The sequence below is a fragment of the Myxocyprinus asiaticus genome, chromosome 4 (assembly GCF_019703515.2).
Source record: "Myxocyprinus asiaticus isolate MX2 ecotype Aquarium Trade chromosome 4, UBuf_Myxa_2, whole genome shotgun sequence".
NCBI classification, from domain to species: Eukaryota; Metazoa; Chordata; class Actinopteri; order Cypriniformes; family Catostomidae; genus Myxocyprinus; species Myxocyprinus asiaticus.
Genome location: NC_059347.1, coordinates 4,424,495 through 4,449,786, shown reverse-complemented (window position 1 = coordinate 4,449,786; position 25,292 = coordinate 4,424,495). Strand labels below are relative to the sequence as shown.

The 25,292-nt window shown below is 39.9% G+C and overlaps 1 protein-coding gene across 1 annotated transcript in view; it reads left to right on the top strand.

The window, feature by feature from the left end:
• Positions 1 to 23,833, top strand: part of pappaa (pregnancy-associated plasma protein A, pappalysin 1a) — a 245,529-nt gene extending 221,696 nt beyond the window's left edge. Inside the window, exon 23 of the mRNA XM_051690455.1 lies at positions 18,681 to 23,833. Within this exon, the coding sequence (XP_051546415.1) occupies positions 18,681 to 18,785 (105 nt within the window). The 3' untranslated portion in view covers positions 18,786 to 23,833. The remainder of the gene's footprint in view (positions 1 to 18,680) is intronic.
• The last annotated feature ends 1,459 nt before the right edge of the window (positions 23,834 to 25,292 follow it).

The following is a 25,292-nucleotide window of genomic DNA, read 5'->3' as shown; positions in this document are numbered from 1 at the left end:
ACACTTTTGAGAGATTGCAGGGCTGTTCACACTGAACGTATTTCTGTGCATGCCTGCACTGTGTTTAAATTGTTTTCTGATGTAATCACACACTAGATGGATGTCTTTGACTTCTGCAGCACGTTTTGCTCTTTCTTTCGAGTCTCGCGCTAGACCGACAGATTTTATACACGGTGTCAAGTAAAAAAAAAAGAGCCTCAGTATTTAAAAATGAACCTCGAGACACCTGTGTTCTGTTTCATTCGATGTTCTGAAGAAGTTCAGGTGTCAAAAAGGACTAGTCCAAATAAAGATTCAGAGTGTGACAAATCGTAAGCCAGTATTTTTTCCCTTCTGCTCTGGTTTGCTGAGGGGCCACTGTAACTTGTTAAAACTACTTTCTGTTACTAATGTTGCTTACGATGCTTACAAGAAATACAACCTTTTGCAACAAATGTACTTGCTCAATGTCCAAACTATCCGCTCACTGCCATGTCCTGGATGTTTCTGGGATGGTACAACTTATGGCTCTTGCTCACAATGTGAATGCTGCAATCTGTTAATATGAGAGCCAAAACAAAAATGTGCTGCTCACACCTCATTCACGGAGTATATGTGAATCCAGCCTTAGCATTTACCACTCAAATGCTGTATTAAGATGTGTTTTGACTACCTACCTTATTGTTTGTGATCAACTTGTAAAGGGATCATCCAAAACACATCTTAAACCAGGGTCAATGTGTCCTATATTTGCACCACTTTATCTATGAATTTCCCAAACCCATTGATACTTTTCCCAGTTAGGCCCATGAGCACAAGTGCAGATCAAGAGAGGTCACACATTAGTGCACAGATAAGCAGCAGTCTCACTTGTAATGATCCTCTGAATGTTTTGTTGAGATAGGCACTTAGGATAGAATGTGACTATTTGTTATCCCTTGAAATTTGCTCCTAGTCATCCCAACAAAGAACTTTTATTTAAAATGTGTGACTTCACCACCTAACCTCTAGAACAGATGCAGATTCTTTTAGGTGTACTACAAAGATTGAGAGCAATTGTCAAGCCAAGTCATTTTTATTTGTATAGTGCTTTTCACAACACACATCGTTCCAAAGCAGCTTTACAGAAAATCATGCATTAACAAAAAATTAAACCGTAATATCTATAAAGTCTTAGAGCGATCATTGTGTAGTTTGATTAAATATGATTGTAAATTGTGTATAAAATTTAATAATTAAATAATAATTGTATTTAGAACCCCTGTGAGCAAGCTGAAGGTGACTGTGGCAAGGAACACAAAACTCCATAAGATGTTGGTTAATGGAGAAAAATAACCTTGAGAGAAACCAGGCTCACTGTGGGAGCCAGTTCCCCTCTGGCTAACCAGCATGAATATAATGCCAATATTAGTTATTTATGTGCAGTGCAGGTCATGGTTTAAGATTAGTAAACTAAGTAAGTGTTAAGGACCAGTGTTTTAAAACAATATGTTTTATGAACTGTAAGATTAATGACTAATGTCTTTGAAGTCCATCCTGGATTAACTGCAGAAATTTTATTAGTTGGCTGATGAAGGTTTTTGTTGGCAATTAAATGATAGTCTATGTATTCCATTTCAAGAGTGTATTCCATCAATAGACAAAGGTGATGCAGGCAGAGATCAATTGTGCAGGTTTCTCTCACACGTTTGCCGATGTTTCAGTCTCTCTCATACTTGCTTTCTTTTAAAGATGGAGAGTGTAATTTTGTCAATGAGATTATTTACATGCACATTCGTATACCCGTTATGCTAAATAAACTGACAATGTGTATTGTCATGTTAATGCTATAAATGCTTTTTCTTTATCGTTTATGCCAAAAACAACTGGCACACATAGATTTTTGCCCATTACCCTGATTTCGCGTTGCCGGCATTCTTACCATCTTATCCAATGTGCTAAGGTGTTGTGCACTTGTCAGTTTATGTTTTGGCGTCAAAAGCAGAGAATAATACGATGATTTCAAATTTCGCATAAACACAGTTTTCTTGCATAGTTGGATTTTTTTAATAAGCTGGCTTTTTTGTTAGTTATCAGCATATTGCTGTGCATGTAAATGCATCTCAAGAGTTAATTAGGGCTGTTGTCTTAACATGTTAATTTAGTGCAATAAATTGAATGCGTTAAACAACATTACAGAATTAATCATGCCACCTGACATGTGATTTCAATAATAATGATTTTTCCTAACACTGGAGCAATTCGAAGGTGAAGTACCACCTTCTTGTTTAGACAAAAACAGAGATTCCTACAGTCTATGTGGAGAGAGTAAGGTGGCCATTTACTTAAATCATGTTAATCACATATTATCAGTGACTATGCTGTACTCTTGGCCATGTTCTGGACACAGCATATGGAAAACATGGTGCTGCCAGTGATAATGGCGATCCGTTCCATCTATATGGGCAAACCTCTCTGCGATAACCCCAGACCAGAGGAAGTGAAGGCAGTTTGCTTTCCTTATCTCGCTCTGCAGTGCTCACCTTTTTCCATCGCTCTGTAAGTTCTCTGAGAGATTTTCATATTAAGACGTTCTGGATGACTGACTGTGTATTATTCCTCTCTGTGATTCAAACTGCATGCAAGGCCACCACAGGATGCTTTACTAATCATTACAAGCTGTTGGCATGTGGAAGGGGGCTAGTGGACATACTAGAGAAAAGTGCGAGAGAGAGACACCACCCCTGCAGTTCTCTTGAGAGGGAATTTCTTTCTGGAAAAGGCTTTGATATTTTTAATGAGTCAGAGATTTTTATTTTGCAAGCTCACAAGGCTGGTGATATCGGAGGACTCAAGCTTGTAATGTGAGCTTAGTCAATCAATTCCCCACTAAAAACCTTTATAAGTGCTCAAATGGAGCGTTGGGGATTTGAACAAACCTCTAACCCTTAGTAATAAACTTTGGTGTGTAACTCGGTCTGCACTGTTTGTGCTACGTACATTAATTATCCAGTAACTCAGTTTGCGTGGCTTGTTGAGGTGAGGTGTGCTATTACTCATGACAGACAGATCTGATTTTTGCCTGCCAGACAATAAAATGGCCACAAAAATCCCTTAGACTTACATACAAGGAAGGAAGGTACCCAAGCCATCAGACCAAATTTATTAGACACTTGGGGGTGGGCTCATATCACTTAGGTATGTAAGCAATGCCCGAACAATCACCCAGAGCATTTTAGCACCAACAAAGCAACTAAAAACCACTCAGAACCCCATAGCAACTGCAAAGCAGCACACAACATAGTCTCATGACAACTCGTAATAGTTCATACAAGATTGTAAAATTTTAAGATATCGTACGAATTGGCTTGGGCGAAAAAAGGTATGACTTTCAGACCAATCAATCAACCATAGAATTTCAAATCAATAAAATACAGGCATCAAATTTTAGCTAGCCTCTTATAAAACATTTTTTTTTTTTTTTTTTTTTAAGAATGGAAAAGTCAGCGAACACATTTGGTTGCTCATTTCATATATATTAATGCAATACAAACAACTGATGTATGCCAATAACCTACAAGACGCTTCCCACGTCTTATTCCATACCCCAATGTGTCTCTTTTCTTATTTTAAATTTTTTCTCTGTGTGAGTAACTGCTGTACGCTTTGTGTGAATTCGCTATTTCATACTATTATTTCTACTTACCATGAGATCGGGTTGGCAACACGTTACCATTGTCAATGCAACATTTGTACTGACAAGCACTTTTCAGAAAATTAAAAACCATAGTTCTAGGGCCTGGGTAGCTCAGCGAGTACTAATGCTGACTACCACCCCTGGAGTTGCGAGTTCGAATCCAGGGTGTGCTGAGTGACTCCAGCCAGGTCTCCTAAGCAACCAAATTGGCCCGATTGCTAGGGAGGGTAGAGTCACATGGGGTAACCTCCTCGTGGTGGCGATTAAGTGGTTCTTACTCTCAATGGGGCATGTGGTAAGTTGTGCGTGGATCGCAGAGAATAGCATGAGGCTCCACATGCTGTGAGTCTCCGCGGTATCATGCAGAGCGAGCCTTGTGATAAGATGTGCGGATTGACACTCTCAGAAGCAGAGGCAACTGAGACTTGTTCTCCGCCACCTGGATTGAGGTGAGTAACTGTGCCACCACGAAGACCTAGTAAGTAGTGGGAATTGGGCATGCCAAATTTGGGAGAAAAAGGGGATAAAAAAACAAAACAAAACATAGTTCTGGTTCCTGTTATTGTTTATCTGTTAACACAGAACAACTAATGACCCTAACCTTAACAAGTCAATGCTGTAAAATTATTTTGAGTTTGATAAATCATGTGCAGATAGGTATTGAATTGAAACAGGTCAGTTTCTTCTCCAACATTTCCTCAGCAAAACACTTAATGTCAATTCCTTCAGAGCTGCACTTCAGTCTGTTGTTTGCAGAACGTCTTTTACACTGTAGTTTCAGATTAAGAAGATCCAAGTGCTGACAACTTTAAAACGTCTAGCCTTTGAACTGTAAAGAAAATGTTAGCACACCAATTTTAAGGGAGGAAAAGACTTAACAAACATGCAGTGTCAAGTGGATATCAACATGAAAATAATGTTTTAATGGGAGTCCTTGTGTACTATTCTGACACTGTGTGAGCCTGCCATTTGGAATTTATATTGCACTTTATTGGTTTGGAATTGTTTAGAGCTATTAGTTTCTCAATGAGTTTAATGAGAAAAAGTAGAGAGGGTCTTTGGTTTTAAAGTCATATTTCTAAAACACTCTAGAAAGCTATACAGACACTAATCATTTGTAAATTACCTTAGAATTTACCGTATTGACGTACTGTATACCCTGCGGCCCTACATAAGCTAAGCAGGTATAGAAAATAGATGGATGGTCATATGTATGGGCAATTCTAATGTAACAGAATTGTAGAATTATAAGGTGGTGCTATACCTATATTTCAAACTTGTTGGGCTCTGATGATAATTCAGTTCAGCCAATCAAAGAGTACAAACGACTGCACATTCAGTACAGTCTCATATGGATTTAAATTTACCATTAAAAAGGTCTTTCTCGAACAAAGTTTTTTCATCTTTTACTGATAAATGAGAGTTTTGCTTTGGGAGTAACTTGGTCACCTACGGCTGTACACTTGGAAAAGGTTACAACCCATCATCAGAAATTTTTAAAGGTTTGTATGCATCTTAAGTTGTACATATGAGTGGTATAGATGCAGTCAATATGCTGTCCTATGTTTTAGTGTCTGTCTAAATGTACAAAAAACATTTTGTACACACAACCCAGTCTCATGACAAGTCGTGATAATAGTAAGAGATTGCGATATCATAAGAAATCGTATGATTTGGCTAGTACAAAAACAAATTATGTTTACTCCGAAAAAATAAAAAAATAAATAAAAAATCATAATAACAGTTTGTTGGTTGGTTTTTCTCTGTTTAATCCCAAAACCATATCGAAACCTTAACATAAAGTGAAACCCCTTACCCAAACCCTAAACCATGATTTTAATAGGAAAAAAACTTTAGCATACCACAGAAGGGTATGCTGGGGTTTGCAATGAGACACGGGAAGCATATTATAGGTTATTGACACATCATTCATTTGTGTTGCATGAATTAATAAGGACTTAGTAACTATTTTTCACATACGTTTCCTTAAAATTTTCGCTAAAATTTCATGCTTGTGTTGTATTGATTTGAAATTCTTTGTTGATTGGTTGGCCATCTTGTACAGATTGTATCTTGTACAGAGTTCTCATAAGGCTGTTCTGGTACACTTAACCTAGGAATACTAATAAGATCATCCTGGTACAGGATATTCCCTACATTGAGGAGCCACAGCCGGTGTCATTAAAATCATCAAACCATCAAGTTATGAACTACGCTAACAAAAACATCTCAATGGTCTCTTAAAATATCTTAGAATAAAGTGAAGGGGGAATTCCTTTAGGGGCCAGCCTGCAATTGCAGCAGCACAATGGTATTTCAGACTTGCCTCACAATGTTTTGGCTATAAAACCTCACCTCCAAAGGAGCTTTTGAGTTTTCCCAATTCTTTCTTTTCCTCCGTATCATATATCCTGCCTGTCAAAGAGAAAAGTGGTCTTAAAATGCCAACTGTGCAAGATTGGGGGGCGGGGGAGTGCAAGGCTGGGGGAGTCTTGCTGCTGCAACTGAAAACACGAGGGTGGGAGTGTTTTCAATACTTTCAAAACAAGGTTTCCCCCATTGCTGAGACTGAAAGCTGCTGCACACATGACTGAAACCCCTGCAGATTTAACAATTTGAGCACACAAGTGTTGGGCTCGGCATGTTGTAGGTGCTTTGAAAGCAGTAATACAGTGGGCCCTTGATGAGGAAACACAGGCAATGTCTTGATCCCACCCTTTTTAATGTGAAAAGAAGCAGAGACATAAAAAGAATAAATAAAAAAAAATGGCTTGCAGTGACATCAATCATAGTTTGGTACATGCAGTCATTTTAGTAAGTGCATGAAACTGGAAATTGATATGAAAATGGAGTTTGACCTGATTTTTTTTAATTTTTTTTGTGTGTGTGCATATTTTTTGACATGATGGAAGAAATCACGATGCATTATGATGTCATAATTGAATCGTAAAAGACAGCGTTGGCAGTCGGTAGTAACAGATTACATGAAATATGTAATACTTGATTAGATTACAAAAATCAAATACTTGTAATTGGAAAACATAACATTTTAAAATGTGCGTAATTAGATTACAGTTACTATTATGGATTATATGAATGCATTTTTTTTTTTTTTTTTTTTTTTTACTGCATTACAATAACGTGTGTGTGTAATTTACTGATAATGTTCCTAAATGTATGTACCGAAATCAATGCACTGCATTGAAAGCTCACAATATTACCCACAAATACAAACAGAACATTTGGTTTCTGTTTGAAATTAAGTGTATTAATTAATGCTAAAAAAATAAAATAAAATAAAAAATAGCAAGTTACTTTAACTATTTGCACCCTGCATCGAAAATAAACATGTTTTGGATAACATACACTGTTCGTTTTCATCATCCTTTGAATATCTTTTGTTTTACTCAGTGACTAATTTCATGTTTACTAATGTTTAATGAAAGAGTGTTAAAGTGTTCAATGGTACTTAATACATTTAAAATTAATTATTTGATTTAACATGACATGCAATAATAATAGTAATAAGATTGGATTGCCTACTGTAAATGCAATCTGAAAGATTATGTAACTGATTACAATGTTAGTCGTGTAATATTTAATCAGTACCAGATTAAATTTATACCCAGTAAGTAATCTACCCAACGTTGGCGAGAGAGACCCGGCATGTCTTTAAGAGAGCGTGAATCTTCACTTGCTGTCATGTGGTTTGCTTCACTTATTATGGTTTGGCACCTTACAGAAGCACATTTGACAGCACAGAGAAATTCCAGTTTAAGAGTTTGTACTTATTTGGATGACAAGCTTCTTCATTAATTGAGGTAAAACAATATAAATGCACACAGAATCTAGATATAATGATATAGGGATCTGAAGAACTGATTTAATAATTATTGTGTTGGAAGGTATAGCACTAATATTTAGGGTTTTCACTAAAGTTAGCTTGTAGGGCAGCACAATTATGACAAAAATCATAATTGCTGGTTATTTCCCTTGATATTGTAATTGCTATTATTTTTTTTATTATTATTAATTCAGTTAAAATTAAACTACTTATTTTGGGTGGATCAAACACATACTATATTTTTACAGTACATGGGCTACAGATCCAAAACAAATCGAGAACTGTTTCTGCATTACTTTATAGCTGTTTTATCAGTACATGAAGACAATTTCACATTGGCCTTTTTAGAGGCATGAAAAACCTTATATAATTATGCACAGAAGCAAGCAATGGACTTGTCTGGGATTTGTTACAATGCTCAACTGCTGCAAAAAAACATGATAAATAGAAAATTAAATATTGACTCAAGTCATCCTACATTGGCCTCTGTAATTGACACTTTTCACAATTAGTTAATTGTGGCATCCTTAATTGTAACCTTGATTATTTATTTGATTAATTATGCAGCCCAAAAGCTTGTCACTTATGGTTCAAGATCCATTAATTGGTATCATAAACATGAAGACGAAGGGCAAAGTAAGTAATCGTTCAACTTCGGTCTCTGTTTTGAATGTAGTAAATCAAGGTTAAAGGTCTTACAAAAGACATGGTCTATATGAACCCATAGCTGAGTACCAGTGCAGACCAACACCGTGGTCTGTTCTAGAAGGCTCCATCTGCACCCGGATCCCTAGCCTCCTTATACTATTTCCCCTTAACCGCAGACCGTCACATACAGTACATGCATTCTGCCTGGTGCTCCGCAGAGGTGGGGGGTCAGGGCTGTGACGTACATGGTCTGTCAGGGAACTTTTGAGTGTGTGTGTGTTTGCTGAACTGGCCTCTGCCCCATGCTGACATGCTCAACCACCCTCGGGGTGCCCTCGATGAGCCCCAGATGTGGAAGCTGGCCCAGCCACCCTAGGGTCAAGGGCAGCGGAAACCATGTCAAATTTGCCACCCACAATCTCAGTCTGATGGTGATATAAAGAGAGAGAGCGTGCTAAAGGAGAACTGTGAAAGCTTGTAAGGAGTGGAGATGTGAGGGAAGGAAAGGGGGAAAGTTTGAGGTTATGTAAAGTCCTAGAGGGTAGACATTTTTTTTAAAGGGAAGTGTGCCATACCTTACCTTTATGGGGGTGGAGAGAAAATAGTCTATAAAGTATTCCCTGCTGAGAAAAAAACTGTTTAAACCAGCCTTAGTTGGTCTCCCAGCTAAACACCAGGTTGGTCTGACTGAGAGATCAACTAAACCAACTAAAGACCAGCAAACCGTCCTATAGGATGTTCATACAGGACGCATCCTTGTGCTCCATCTGCAAATTTTATATGTGCTAGAAGGACGTCATTGAGGCGAGTCTCGTCTTCTTTTTTTTTTCTTCAGCTTCTTGCGTTGTGTTTTTTAAGACAAATTATGGTAAAATGTTTGACATGCATCAATTTCAGTTTTAAAACAATGGACCAGTCAATCATTCTTAGGCTGGAAGAAGCATATTTGCATATGGACAAGCGTAATGTTTATGTTAGCTATGGTGTTAAGAGTTAATGCTCTTATGAACGCACCTTCTGATTAATTCTGTTGTGCTCTAATCTAGCTGTTCTTAATCCAAGGATGTGTCTTGTGTGAACAACCCCTTAGGCTGTTTTTTTTTTTTTTTTAAACACTGTTAGCAAAAGCTAGAAAAAAGCCAATCTGTGATGAAAGGACAAGGAAGGCACATGGCTGGACAGGAAATGCCACACAGGGGGATTTTGATATGTGTCCGGTTCATCCTTGTAAAGGCTTCATATGTAAAGCTTTGGACAGCTCCCTTCACACAGACATGTTTTGTTTCCATTTCTTACAGATATATGCCATTTCTGTCTGGATTACTGAACGTCTAGCTGACAAGTGCAGTTTTCTTTCATGTGTTGATATATTTCCTATTGAAACAGGAAGTTTGAGGGAGACATATCAAAGGACTCATCCTCTTTTTTGTTTTTTAAATAGCCAATAGTCTTGAGTTTATGACCCAACCATGAACCATGATTTGCTATTCATTCTAGAGAGCATTTCATTAGACAAAAATCAGTACGTCCCTAAGTGCAAGATCAGTCATGAATAGTTTTGGTCTATTTTAAATACGTGTTTAGGGGCCAATCACCAATGGTGCATAGTATGTGTAACTGTTAGTTTTATTCGTAATTGGGATTTAAACAGAAGATGCACTTACGTTTATGCTAATAACTTTTGAACCAATAAAAAAAAAAAAATCTATTTTCTTTTGATTCCTTGGCATAATCAGACTTGAATGGATAGGAGTGTCAGTTTCAATTTATGACTATTTCAGATAAAAATTTCCCCAATTAAAAATTTTCTGAGAGAAAAACAAAAAACTTTGTTCTTGCCCTGCTAGACCATTAATCTGAGTTTTACCAAATTTGATGCAGATCATCTTCTGACCATGCTGGCAAAACATTTTTGATATATCAAATTTGTTTATATGTAACGTGCAAACAAGTTTGCTGATTAGCATCTGTGCAATTTTGGGACAGTACTATGTACTGGTCATATATATATATATATAAACAAATGCTATTGTTGCATTACTTTTGATTAAGTGGACCTAGCATCATGAGACTGCCCATTCCTTGGGCCATACAGATTACAGTTATAAAAAAAATTCCAATGTCAGCAATTTTTACAAGTCGGCCACATATAGTTTCATCCTAAATTGCATTATCTTAGCAAACCTTTTGCCATATCGAGACGAAACTTGGTATGTATCATTGGCACCATGCCCTGAATGTACATACAAAGTTTGAGAACAATAATAGTATAATAATAATAATAATAATAATAATCAGTAATATATATCCGGATCTATTAAGAATTATAACTTGAATTCACCTCTTCTACGATGAGCATATTTTTATTTTCTGAGGGGTCAGAAATTCAGACAAAAAAGTAAAAAATATCATGTGGTCACCGCCTAAAGACAGTAAAAAATAAAATAAAATACAAAATAAAGTCTTAATAAAAGCGTCCTGGTTACTTGCATAACCTCCGTTCCCTGATGGAGGGAACGAGACGTGTCGATGTAGTGACACTAGGGGTCACTCTTGGGAGCCCGAAACACCTCTGGTCTTTGAAAAAAGACCAATGAAAATTGGCATACCACTCCCCCGAACATACGGGTATAAAAGGAGCTGGTATGCAACCACTCATTCAGGTTTTGTGCTGAGGAGCCGATACAAGGTCCCGGCCATTTCATCGGGTAGTCCAATGTTGTGGCAGGAGGGACACAACATCTCGTTCCCTCCATCAGGGAACGAAGGTTACGCAAGTAACCAGGACATTCCCTATCTGTCACTCACTCGATGTTGTGTTGATGTAGTGACACTAGGGGTCCCTAAACGAAACGCCATAACTGGCTGAACTGTGTTATGTGAACTGCCGGTGTGTGACGGGCAGACCACTGTATGCCTCAAAGCCAGCGCGCCAGGCCGATACGTAACCTCCCCCAATACTGTTATGAGTGTCAAATGGCCCTTTGGGGACAAGTCGACTGCCCAAAAGATAGAGAAAGGCTAGCCCAGTCGTGGCCTCTTATCCTCACTTTTTTCCTCTCCTCAAAAAAAAAGAGTGAAATTTGTTAACCGACTGGTGCCACCAGCTCTATGTCGGGGGGGTGTCCCTCCCAAGGGGAAGACACCGTGGACACCAAACCCCACCCAGAGAGAGGGGGGTGGGTATTTTGAGTGGAAATATGTCACATGGTCTTGCCGAGCTTTGTCGGAAGTATGTCATGTGGAGAAGTCCCATGGTAGGTCCTACCCTATGGGAGAGGAGTTTCCACAAACATGGTGACTGGGGCAGAGGGGCCTCTGCCCAAGGAAGATGCAGTTTACCAACAGGGAAACGAATTAGCGGAAGATATACGTTGCATGGGGTTACCTATGGGGAACCACATGCGGAGCACCTACCCCAGCACAGGGCTTAGTTAGCACATGTACTGAGCCGGCAGCGAGTTTCTCTGCAAATTCATCTTCCACAGGGCTCGGAGGAAATCATCCAGGGAACACAGTTTGTGAACACTACTGGGAGTCAACAGCACATGTCTTCAGCTCAGGGGAGGTGAAAGGCGCTATGCGCAAGCGATACACCCGGCCAGCTGTCCCGGACTTACCTGCTTGTGCCTGCCACTACACGGGATGAAACCGGTTCCACCCGGAGATTGTAGAACCTTGCAAAGGTGTTGGGTGTTGCCCAGCCCGCTGCTCTGCAAATGTCTGTTAGAGAGGCATCACTGGTCAAGGCCCAGGAGGTCACCACACTCCTGGTAGAATGGGCTCGTAGCCCTGCCGGGGGCGGCACATCCTGGGTGTGATATGCCATTGTTATGGCGTCAATGACCCAGTGGGCGATCCTCTGCCTGGAGACAGTGCTTCCTTTCCGCTGTCCACCAAAGCAGGCAAAGAGCTGCTCAGAGACTCTAAAGCTCTGAGTGCAATCCGAATAGATGCGTAAAGCGTGCACTGGACACAGCAACGTCAGGGCTGGGTCTGCCTCCTCTGAGGACAGTGCTTGCAGGTTCACCACCTGATCCCTAAAAGGGGTTGTGGGAATCTTGGGCACATAGCCCGGTCAGGGTCTCAGGATCAAGTGAGAGTAGCCTGGACCGAAATCCAGGCACGTTTCGCTGACAGAGAATGCTTGCAGGTCTCCTACCCTCTTGATGGAAGTGAGCGCAGTCAGGAGGGCAGTCTTTAAAGAGAGTGCCTTAAGCTCAGCTGACTGCAGGGGCTCAAAGGGGGCTCTCCGTAGACCCTGAAGAACTACAGAGAGGTCATGAGGGAATGAGGCGCGGTCTGAAGGGATTCAACCTCCTGACGCCTCTCAGGAACCTGATGATCAGGTCGTGCTTCCCTAAGGACTTACCATCCACTGTGTCGTGGTGTGCCGCTATAGCGGCTACATACACCTTCAAGGTGGAGGGGGACAGCCGACCTTCCAACCTCTCCTGCAGGAAGGAAAGCACCGATCCGACTGTGCATCTCTGGGGGTCTTCACATCGGGAAGAACACCACTTAGCGAACAGATTCCACTTCAAGGCATACAGGCACCTCATAAAGGGGGCCCTAGTCTGAGTGATTGTGTCTACCACCGCGGGTGGTAGGCCACTCAAGTCTTCCACGTCCCGTACAGGGGCCAGACATGGAGATCCCAGAGGTCTAGTCGTGGGTGCCAGATGGTGCCCTATCCCTGAGAAAGAAGGTCCTTCCTCAGGGGAATTCGCCGGGGGCGGGGGCTGTCGCGAGGAGCATGAGGTCAGTATGGTGCTACCAGGATGACCTGCTCCTCATCCTCCCTGACCTTGCACAGGGTCTGCGCAAGTAGGCTCACTGGGGGAAACGCATATTTGCGTAGTCCAGGGGGCCAGCTGTGTGCCAGCGCGTCTATACCGAGAGGTGCCTTGGTCAGGGCGTACCAGAGTGGGCAGTGGGAGGATTCTTGGGAAGCAAACAGGTCTACCTGTGCCTGCTTGAATCGACTCCAAATCAGCTGGACCACCTGAGGGTGGAGCCTCCACTCTCCCCTGAGGGTAACCTGTCATGACAGCGCGTCCGCTTTAGTGTTGAGGTTGCCCGGGATGTGAATGGCTTGCAGCGACTTGAGGTGCTGCTGACTCCAGAGGAGGAGATGGTAGGAGAGTTGTGACATACAACGGGAGCGTAAACCGCCTTAATGGTTGATGTATGCCACCGTTGCCGTGTTGTCTGTCAGAACTAATACATGCTTGCCCTGGACCAATGGCCGAAACCTCCACAGGGCGAGCAGAATTGCCAACAACTCGAGGCAGTTGATGTGCCAATGTAGCCGCAGGCCCGTCCAGGAGCTGGCAGCTGCGTGCCCATTGCATACAGTGCCCCAGCCTTTTTTGGAGGCATCTGTCGTAACCACGATGCACCTGGAGACCTGCTTTAGGGGAACGCCTGCCCGTAGAAATGTGAGGTCGGTCCAAGGGCTGAAGAGGCGGTGACAGACCGGCATGATGGCCACACGATGTGTCTCACGGCGCCATGCCCATCTTGGGACTCAAGTCTGGAGCCAGTGCTGAAGCAGTCTCATATGCATCAACCCGAGCAGAGTGGTCACCGCTAGGATGCCATATGCCCCAGGAGCCTCTGAAACAGTTTCAGTGGAACTGCTGTCTTCTGCCTGAATGCCTTCAAACAGGTCAGCACCGACTGTGTGTGCTCGTTCATGAGGCGCGCCATCATTGAGACTGAGTCCAACTCCAAGCCGAGAAAAGAGATGCTCTGAACTGGGAGGAGCTTGCTTTTTCCCCAGTTGACCCGAAGCCCTAGTCAGCTGAGGTGTGGGAGCACCAGGTCCCTGTGTGCACACAATCATCCCGAGAGTGAGCTAGGATTAGCCAATCATCGAGATAGTTGAGGATGTGAATGCCCACTTCCCTTAATGAGGCAAGGGCTGCCTCTGCGACCTTCGTGAAGACACGAGGGGACAAGGACAGGCTGAAAGGGAGGACCTTGTACTGATACGCCCAAACCCTTGAATGCAAACCGCAGGAAGAGTCTGTGTCATGGTACAATCGAGACGTGGAAGTATGCGTCCTTCAGGTCTACCGCCACAAACCAATCTTACAACCACATCCTCCCAAGGCACATTATGGTGGTAATTTAGTTGATTCACTCACGCCCTACCTTGGGGGGAGCATCCAACTGAACAACAGGCATAGGGTTAGACCTGGCAATGACCTGGCTGTCATTGCCAGGTCTAACCCTATGCCGTCCCACAGAGTGGAGTCAGAGATGCCGGTGAAAAGACAGACTCAGCGGCCTGCACCCAAGATGAAGGTGGTGCTTTTTGGACCTCATCCCAGTTCCTTCAGTGTGGCCCAAGCATTCCTGATGGCCCGGCACCTACAAAGTGGGTTTTATATGAACAGAAAATTCTACACTGGCTCCAAAAAAGGCCAGGAACACTACTCAGTGTCCCTGCAATATTCCTCTTGCTCACTCTGCAAAGTTATGTTGGGACCTGGAATGTGTAATAATGTCTTCTTTTTTTTTTTTTTGCTCTGTGCCAAATATTTGTCATGTCCAAATAAAGTTTACAAACCTCCATGCAATTGCTCAAACATTTTCACAAAAACTGGCAAATTTCAAGCTTTACCCAACCTGGTTACACTGCGTGACTGCCTCAAGAAGGTAAGCAGTGCTCTACACACAGGGCATAGTTCAACAGCTGTGTCCTCTGAATGGCCATTTGGACTCATGGTGGGTTTTTCCGGGAATTTCCAGCTGGGCACTGAGCATGATCCAGTCAGGGTAAGTGTTCAAAAGGAGGCCGCCAGAGTTCAACGTTGTTTGTTCTTCCACCATACCAGTGTGGGTTGTGCTGCTCCTACGCAGCTACTCCTTGCCAAAGACACAATAGAGAATGTGCCCACAGGCGAAGAACAGAAAGGCTTCAACTGCAACTATTTTCTGATCACCAAAAAGAGCAGTGGTTTACTCCCCATACTGGACTTGAGACCCTTGAATCAAACACTCAGGAAGTCTTCATTCAAGATGATGACTAAGAATGAAACTTGACTTGGCAATTTGGCCGACAAACACATTCACTCCATTTTCCTAAACTTGTAGGAATTCAAGCAAGGGAGGACCCTGCTATTGTGTCACTTTAAGCGAGTGCTGGGTTTAATGGCTGCTAGAGCTGCTATCAAGAGCCGCTATCACCCTGCTGGGCCTGCTATGGATGAGACCTCTCCAGTGCTGGCTCAACTCGAGGATCCCTCATCATGCTTGGCTCCATGGTCACCATCGCCTCATAGTGACATATCGCTGTTTAGCCAAAGTAGCTTTTTGGAAGAGAGCCGAGTTTCACTGGCAAGGTGTGACACTCGCCAAGAAAGGCAGATGCATAGTTGTCACACATCCAACGCAGGCTGGGGAGCCCTGTGTGAAGGACATTTTGGCTTTAGGACAGGTGCAGCATGCATGTGGCACATAAATTGCCTCAAACTGTTAGCAGTCCTGTTGGCTCTGAAAGCCTTTTGGTCCACTGTGCAAAGGAATCATGTACTGACAACCTACAGGCAATACTACAGTCATGGCGTATATAAATCTCCAAGGAGAGGTACGGTCTTGTCCAATGCTGAACTTGGAGAACGAACTTCTCCTCTGGAGTGATTTATGTCTTCTATCCATACATGCAATGCATGTCCCCAGTCACCTGAATAGCGAAGCAGATCTACTAATGCCAGGGTCCCAGGCCGGGGGAATGGAGAATCCACCCTCAAACAGTTCAGAGGATTTGGGAGGTATTTGTCATCCTGTTTGCCTCTCCATATTCTATGCTCTTTCGACTATGGTACTCCATGGCACAAGCTCCACTAGACTTGGATGCCTTTGCTCACAAATGGCCTCGAAAACACAAGTATGTGTTTTCCCCCGTCAGCTTGCTACACCAAGTGTTGTACAAGATAAGAGGGGACAAAGAGACAGGATTGCTCGTGGCACCAAAATGGCCCAACAGCCACTGGTTTCCAGAGATGTTAGAGCTGCTATATGCTCCCCCATAAAAAATTTATTTGAGGTCAGATCTGCTCTAGCAAGCCAGTGGCATGATCTGGCATCCTCAGCCAGAGCTGTGGAGACTCCATGTCCGGCCTCTAAATGGGGCTCGTCTGACACAACTGGGTTGTCACAGTCGGTGTTAAACATCATACTACAGGCTAGGGCCCCCTGAACAAGTCAGCTGTATACCTTGAAGTGATTTTTTTTTTTGCTGATTGGTTTTCTGGGCCTGCTACGGACGAGACCTATCCAGTGCTCTAAAGAGGCAGGCCGAGGATGATCCACGGGAGCGGCATGTTGTTCCGTCACAGCATAAAAGATAATACGACCAGGAGTCCTCCTGGGCATTGGCAAAGGGCGTGTCTCTAGAAGACATACTGTACAGTATATATGGCTGCAGGTTGGGCTTCCCTAACACTTCTGACAGGTTTTATAACCTGCATGTATCTTCCCTCTCTTCCCATTTCTTTACAAAGAAAGAAAGTTGACCATTGACCAGTTGGTTAGTATTGGTGTTGGAAATTTGGTTTCTTCATACCCAGTGGTGTGAATGAGAGCTTAAGTGACAATCTTTCACTACCCTGTCGGCTAGTATCATTGTGCCAAAAGCCGTTGGTTCACTACCCTGTTGGCTAGTATCATGGTAACAAAGCCCTTTGCCAGACTTCGCTCTGCTCTCCTCATTTCAGCTGACCTGGATTACGTGTTGAGGCAGTGACCCACTACCCATAGTGGCTAGTGCCTCTGTCATGACATCGAGCCATTGGTTTATTGTTTCCACCCCCCTTCCTATTTTACAATATGAAGGAGTTGCTTCAGGAATGGTTTTTACTTCCCTGTAATGACTAATATTTATTGCACATCAGCGCTACTGCGTGATTGAATATGGCTCCTTTAGTGTCAGTTTCTGACGCATCATCGAAGTTATCATCTTGAAAGGGAACGTCTTAGTTACTACATAACCCTGGTTCCCTTAAAAGAGAACCTGCAGCTCTGCCGCAGCTACTGCTTTTTTTTAACTGTTTAGGGGCTGAGAGATGTCTTCTCCCCTTCCTTCAGTTGGAAATTCCTGATGATGTGAAGCTGGCTCCAGCCATAGATGCTAATTATGATGTCAGCATTGACGGAGCGCTATGTTTCAATAGCCAATCAAATTTGCATGATTGAATAGGGTTTCATAGTCACTGCCCCTGTTAAGAGCTTCCTTAGTGTCAGCTTCTGATGCAGCATGTTGTTCCCCCTTTTTTAGGCAACAGGGTTACGTAGTAACCAAGAGAATATTGTTAATGAAAAAAATCATATTAGTTAAAAAAAAAAAAAAAAAAAAAATGTACCTTGAAAAACTGAATGAAAACTTTTTTTTAGTATTGTCAAATCAATGATTGTGTCCATTCTCATGTACTTAATGTGCAACTAAAGTACTTTAATACCTTTTACTTGATGTTTAGTCTTTTTTCTTTTCTTTCTTTTTTTTTTTTTTTTGGTAGAAAATGCTTCAAAAGTTTTCCAATAATTTATGAAAAAAACTTGAATACAAATATTACATTTCTAAGAACTTGGCACATGTGTTTTAAACAAGATTTTAAAAGTGTTCTCATTTTTATCACCTCTGACAACTTTATTTGTCAATGACTGTGATACCAATTTTGCCATGGTCAGCCATATCCTCCTACAATGTTTATCAGATCTACACCAAATTTGGGTTAGATCATCTTCAGACTATGCTGGTCAAATCGTTTTAAAAATCTTTTTGATATACCAATCCATTCTTATAGGATTAAATTATAGATAACTTTCAGGAATAACTTATATTTAACTTTCAAGCGTGATCTAAAAGCCATAAAAGGCCAATTTTGATTTCATGGGGTTTTTAACCACAATCAAACGTTATCTGACTTATACTGATTTCATCTATTTTGGCCTTGACTCGAACCCTTACCTGCTCATAGGTTTATGGTACAAGGCAGGATGTTTGTTTGTAAAAGATTTTATACGTTACACGAGTACTAAATGCTTAAATTACAAAATCTGCTTTGTTGTGCACAGGGATCATTTCACATATGAATTCACATCATGATTAAATCAGTGTGTTCAGCTGCTTAGGCTACAGACAAATTGTTATATGAATGCTCAAATTCGAACAGCACATATGGTCCTGGTTTTGAGCAACTGGAGATGCATCTTATCCTGAAAAGCAGCTGAGGCCTGCCCTGAGGGAGGCCACATTGCAGCATCTGGTGTCAGTGACGCACTGCCAGCATTCAGTTGTGACGTCAAGTGCCAAACGACATTCAAATTCTATTTTCCATCCAAGCAAAGGGGGCATACATTTTTTAAGTCATTGGCAATTGCAGAGCATGTCTTGACCAACGGTACAGTTGTTGCAGATAGTGTCAAGATGTCGTTTTTTGTTATAAGTTTGTTGCTGTGAACATTTTCATGTGGTCAGGGTTGTGTTTAACATTACACCACCATGTGTTTCTTTTCTCCTCCAAGGTGATCCCATTCCCCATGTCTTGTGATATCCGGAGAGAGTGCGCCTGCCGGGACCCCAACGCCCTGGACAACCGAAAGGGCGAGCACCTGCACTCGCTGGGCTGAAACAGTCTACCGAGCTGGTGCACGGACTGGGATATTCTTCCTAGATTTGCTGCTGCTTTACAGGTGTACCTCTACTCTCATAGCTGTTCACCCTTTTCAAGTCCAGTCTACCTGCTGTGTCCTATGCTTGGAAATGGATCCCAGTCCCATTAACCCAGAAAGGACCAAAGCGGGTTTAAGTGTTTTTGTCATCTGTAGAAGAATCAATGTCTCTCATTGACCTCCAAAACATAAAAGTAAAGCACGCACACAGACAGACTTGAGTGAACCTGGACAAAGTAATGAGAACGCTCTGGAAATGCATGGCATATGTGTGTGTGAATAAGAGAGCTTTTTTTTTTATTTTATTTTTTATTTTTTTGCATTAAGACCAAAGGCAGACAAATTCAAACAAATATAATCTCAAAAGAAGACAAACAGAATTTGCAAACATCGCATGAATGCACAGAAAACAGTTTATGGGGATTGTTTTTGTTTAAGTTTGTTTTTTTGGATGTGACCTTAGTCATCCCAGGAACAGCGAGTGTTGTATCTGCCCTCTCTCTGTTCCTGTTGGCAGCGCGCCCTGTCCCTTTAGTGAAGCAGACGCTGTCCAGAAACACAGATAAAGGACTGTACAGTTGGGTGTATAATAATCATATGATCACAGGTTGTTTTAAAGGACAGTTTTAGACTAATAACCGCTTCTCTGGATGTACCTGGAACAAAACCACCAGAAATGTATTGAATAGAAATAGTCAAAGGGGAACAGCCAAAGCTCCCATCGCAGGCTATTTACTTCCTGTGAAATAAGTGTGATACGTGGTTAATTTTAGTAACTACTCGCTTGAGAGAGAGCACACAGACAGATCAGTGCAAAAACGAGGCGAGAATGAAATTGGTTTTGTTAGCATGGCTGCTGTTGTTGCTGCTACGATTGCTGCTAATTAGTCAAACAACCGACAACAGGAAACTGCAGGCCATGATGTAGTGTGTCAAATAGTCAGTCTGCCTTAACACTTACCTCTGATCAATGTCAATAAACTATAAAACCTCCCATTACAGCACCGGGCCAGTGCAGAATTGTAACATGTCTGGTCAGAAGGTGATAAAAATATCTAGTGTTCAAGAATATATCATAATGCTTAAGATTGTATGTTAAATAGACGCAAACTCCTGAATGTAGAAACCATCATCAAAGACATTATATTATATTTAAATAGTTAATTCAGCCACAAATAAAAAAATGTCATCATTTATTCAACCACCTTATGCTGTTATTTAGTTATCATTATGAAAAATCTAATTATTATTTGTGAAAAATAAAAATTGTATAGAACCTTCAGACAGCTTTTATTCACATCATGACTGTTCATAATGACCAGGACTGCCAAGCTCAACTATCATAAAAGCAGTCCACATGACTATTTAATGTCATGGGGAAGATTTTCAGCAAATAACAACATAGTTCCTCACACAAAGCCATTGTATGGCTTTAGAAGACTTGTTGGTCATATGGACTACTTTCATTGTGCTTTTTAAAAAAATATGTTTAACTTTGGAGCTTGACAGACATGATCACAATGAACTGCCAAGTGGAAAAGAAGAGCATGAAGAATCTTCAAAATTTCTACTTTTGTGTTCCACAAATAATAGCATATGTTCTGGAACGACATAAGTAAATTATTTTGGGTGAACTATTCCCTTTTTAATCCGATTTCAGCACTAATTTGTTAAAATCGATACAAATTAAGAGTTTTTTATTTTATTTTTATTATTCACTCTGATTACATAATACTGTAAATACACAGGGATGGGTTGGGTTCTTTCACAATAGGTTAATTTGAGACAGTGTACCTCAAAACTTGTTAACTAACATCAAATACAGTATAATAATCTCAGACAATTTGACGCCAGTCTAAAACACTTTTCCGAAAGAGTATATTACTATATACAGTATGTGCCAATGCATTAACCACTATTAAGTGTTGCTGGCCCCTTTGAAACTGAAGTTAAAATGTTACGGGCACATTTTCTTGTGCCTCGGATGAGCTGCCAAAAAACCTTTCTGTAAACAACTTGCTTTTGAAAATAACATATAGCTCAACCATAGACATAGCTTAACCATAAACAATTAACCATAAACAAATGAAATAAAACATCAAGAATTCTTATTGGATGGATACAATAAGTACTTAATCAACCAAAACAATGTCTTACTGTGGACAATATTTGTCTACCAACTGTACCAACATTTCAAACTAGTCACTAACTAACCTCTGTGAAACTGCACCTTTGACTGTCTATACCTATCAATAAATGTTCAAGGTAAATAATATTGTGCTATTTCTTTAGACAGTAATGCACCATTTCTGATAGGCTTTGTCTTTGGTATAATTAAAATAGTGTGATTTGACATTGCTTCTACTACATTGGGCACAGAAAACACTTGTCATTGCTGTTTTAATGGCATGGAACATGCCAAGGCATTAATTATGGTTTTGCCTGTTTTAATAATGGGCATCACTTTGTGCAATTGTAGAAGTATGATAATTAGAATATAACTTTATGACATTAATGATTAAGAAAAAAAAAGAGACCTGGAAGAAAGTCAGTCAACCATATCATTATGTGTGCGTAGCATAAAGACTTCCTAATGAGAGGCCGAAGTTGATAGTTATTTTTGGGGGCTTTTAGTGTCAAATGTGCATTTTACGTCATTTATATTTCTAATAATAATAATAAATAAATAAGGAATAATACAGGGGAATAAAAAAAAATAGTGTACCAGTCAGTATTTGTATTAATGACCTCAGTTGCTGCACTTTTGGATAGCCCATTAAAAGAAAGTAAAAACTAAAATTGCTGCTATTGTAAGCCAGGAACATTTAGGAGGGACAAAATTAGATTTTTTTTTTCTTTTACCTATAAGATATCATTATACGCCTCTGTGATTATTGTGGTCACACTTGCTTTGTGCCTGATTGATCATAAAAATCAGAGCAACTGTCAAATGTGACATTGTCGATTTTATTGGATTTGTATGAACAACACTTTGGGATCATTGAAAACTGGCTTTAATATTTCTGTTTTTCAACGTGTGAAAAGACTTCAGATCTTTGTGTGTATGTATGTATTTTGCATAACCATTTTTTTTTTTCATTTTTTTTTTTCATCTTTTCTGCTACAAATGTCTTTTGAGTTGAGTATTTTGTTTTGTTTGTTTCTTTGTTTGTATCAGCCATCTCATGTATTGGAGTTGGGTTGAAGGATATTTTATTATGAAGGAAAAACAGCACCCAAAGAAGAAAGAAATGTGTAGGAAATATTTCATAGTGAGAGGAAAAAAAGTTGTATGAAATCAAATAGAAGACTAGAATAGAATAGAATAGAATAGAATAGAATAGAATAGAATAGAATGTACTTTATTGTCCCCTTGGGGACATTTGGTTTGGACTCAGTGTTTGTTACTTCCAAAATACCATACAATGCACGAGAGTACAAGAATTATAATTATACTGTATTAAGATTTTGTTTGTTGTATTCCTGGGAGAACCAATGTATTATGTTTCTATAACATGAAATGATGTAACTGTATTCAAGATACTAATAGTCAACGTTCATTGCCTAAAGGGACAGAGACTGATCAGCAACCACTTGTTGCCAAATGATCGTGAATGTCAAGTAAATTGCCAATTTATTGACTGGGCCACCGAGGCTAACTGCAGAAATGCATTGGCCAACTGCCTGATCTAATCTCCTGTTTTTCCCACTGTTACTTTTTCTTCATCACTATGTACAGATCCACAATCCAAAATAGCCTATTTAGAGTAGAATTAGACCAAATATATAATCCCCATTTTTATGGTACACTATTCTACTCTTATACCACCACAACAAAAGGGTACAGGTGTAAAGGCATTTTCTGGTTTGTTAAATGAAGTTTTCAATGGACGTTTGACACTCTACTGTATGCACCGTAGGATTTCTTGCTGTACCTCATGCCTGTAATGTTTGCTGCTTCTATATTTTGGTAATTTAGTGATTTGCATCTATTTGCAACATATGTACATAGTAGAACTATTTATTGAGAGTGTTATACTTTTTTAAAGTTATATTACCGTTCATGTAAGTTATTTGTCCCAAGGTCTTATCAATGTAAAAATGATTCTTTAGGTAAAGGGACTCTTGCGTTATTGTTATTTTATTTTTGTCTGATCCAGTGCTCCAGTTGAAGAAAAAACAATGTAGTTGTAGAACTAATAATATAAAAATTGGTTGTTGCCAGAAAGAGAAGAAAACAAATGCTAAAAATCATTATTGGGGAATTGTTTTTAATCAGCCTTTTATTTATTAACTTTCAAATTAACACTCTCGCCTTTTTTCAGTCACTTGAGAAGTATACTGCTCATTTAAGGCATAGAATGTCATTCAGTAACACAGAGTTTTCCAGGCCATGGAAATACCTCCATTTTTGCAGATGGGACACAATTGTAACTACAATGTTGTAATAATGTCATATAAATGTAATTATGTGTTAATATAGTACATGCATTCAATGGCACGAGAGGATAATGTGATCATTATATCTTGCAGTAAAAATAAAAATCTCAAACGTCTTGCCAATTTGTACCCAAAATATTCCAAATGTCTTTTTAAAATGAAGAAAAGCCAGGGCTCAGACACATCAACAATGAACAGGTGAAGGAAACATGCTGCTGTTTCAAGGTGTTGGTCCAGGTGTCAAAATATGTACACACAGCAAACTTAACGAGCCAGAGTTTTTTCCAGCGCTAGTGCTCACATTTGGGAGTCTCTGGTCTTCAAGTTGACCAACATTTCTTTGAACTGTTTAGATGCCATTTAAATTTTAATTTAATATGAGTTCTCGAGCAGTTGGTAATTATGAACATGTAAATAGTGATGTGAAGATGTGTACCAGTAAAATATGCTGTGTACATTAAGAACATTTAGACGCAACGATACATTTATAACAGTTACTTAATCATGCAAAATATTGTACCATGATCATCAGCATTAAATCATCAGCATCGAGCCTTGATCTTCAAGTGTCCTTTAATTTCCATTATAGTTTTTATCTCTTAAAACAGATAGACGTGTTTGTGCCTGTACATTGTGCATTGTTTGATGTTGCTGATCACGTCTGCTTAATGGTTATCCTCTTTTAAATAATAAATTGAAATATTTATGATTGAGATCCAGTATAAATCAATATTCTTACCTAAATAAAATCACGTTTTTATTTTATTTATTTTTATTTTCTGTACACTACTACAAGGCAACAGGAAATGGGAAGCCAACCAGCGACGTCACTAATTTGAATAGAGATTTTACTGAATAGAGATTCTAACAGAAATGCAGTTTTTACTTCATCCACGGTTTCTCACAGAGGTACTGGTCTTCTAACACTGAATCAGTGTCTGTACGCATTGGCTTCATCTGATAGCTCCACTCTACTCGCCATTAACAAGATGCACTTTTGGGCACATACCACACACTTCATTGTGTTACACAGTATATATATGTCATGTTTATACTTTAGTGCTCTGAATTATTGCAAAATTACCTGTTGTATCATGATTTGAAAAATCAAAACGTTGAATGAGTAACTTTATTTCTTTGTCATGTATTGGGCATAAATAATAATAATAATAATAAAAAAATAAAAAAAAAACACTGGTAACTTCAACACTCAGAGGTATCATCCACGCTTTGTCTGATTGTTTCAGCATTGTGGGTTTGACTGTAGTTTTTGTGATTCCTATAGAATCAAATGAGCATGCCAAATGCAAAAGGTATGGAAACATGAAAGATTTTTAAGATTATCTGTGAAATCCAGTATAATGCAGTATATCTGTATTTCAAAAGTTCATAAAAAGACTTATAATTTATTTGTAAAAAAAATATATATATACACACACACACACACACACACAGTATATTAAAAACTTTAAACATCTGTACCAGTGTCGTACTCTGAAAATAATGGTGGATGTAGTTCTGAATTTTTTTGTAAGCTGTGTTTGTAACGTGACCGCATTGTGAGCACTTTCTCTTTTCTACACTGGAATGTATGCCTTGAAGATATCCATCATAAAATCAGAAGTTACCATGCAAATTTACATCTTTGTATTCGAAAGTTGCATAGACAGCTTTACCCAAAGAGCGATGTGAAAAGATGGCCTTTTTTTACACTATGGAGAGGGCAACCCAAAGGTTCCACCTTATGAATAAAGACAAGTCCACAGTAGACGAGCTGGGCACATGAACTGCAGAAAAGTGCTGTTCTGTAGACTGATGTACTAAGGAGACAAATTATAATTATAAACAATTATAATACTGAGAACAAATTTGGTAGAAATTGATAAGAAACCAGAAAGAACCTGTATTCTGACAAGAGTAATTGAGAGGATAAAAATATTATATAATTAAATATTACAGGAGGACAGTTTTAATAGTAGAATTTTTGATAATTATCTTTTGTCCCTTTAGTACATCAGCTTACCA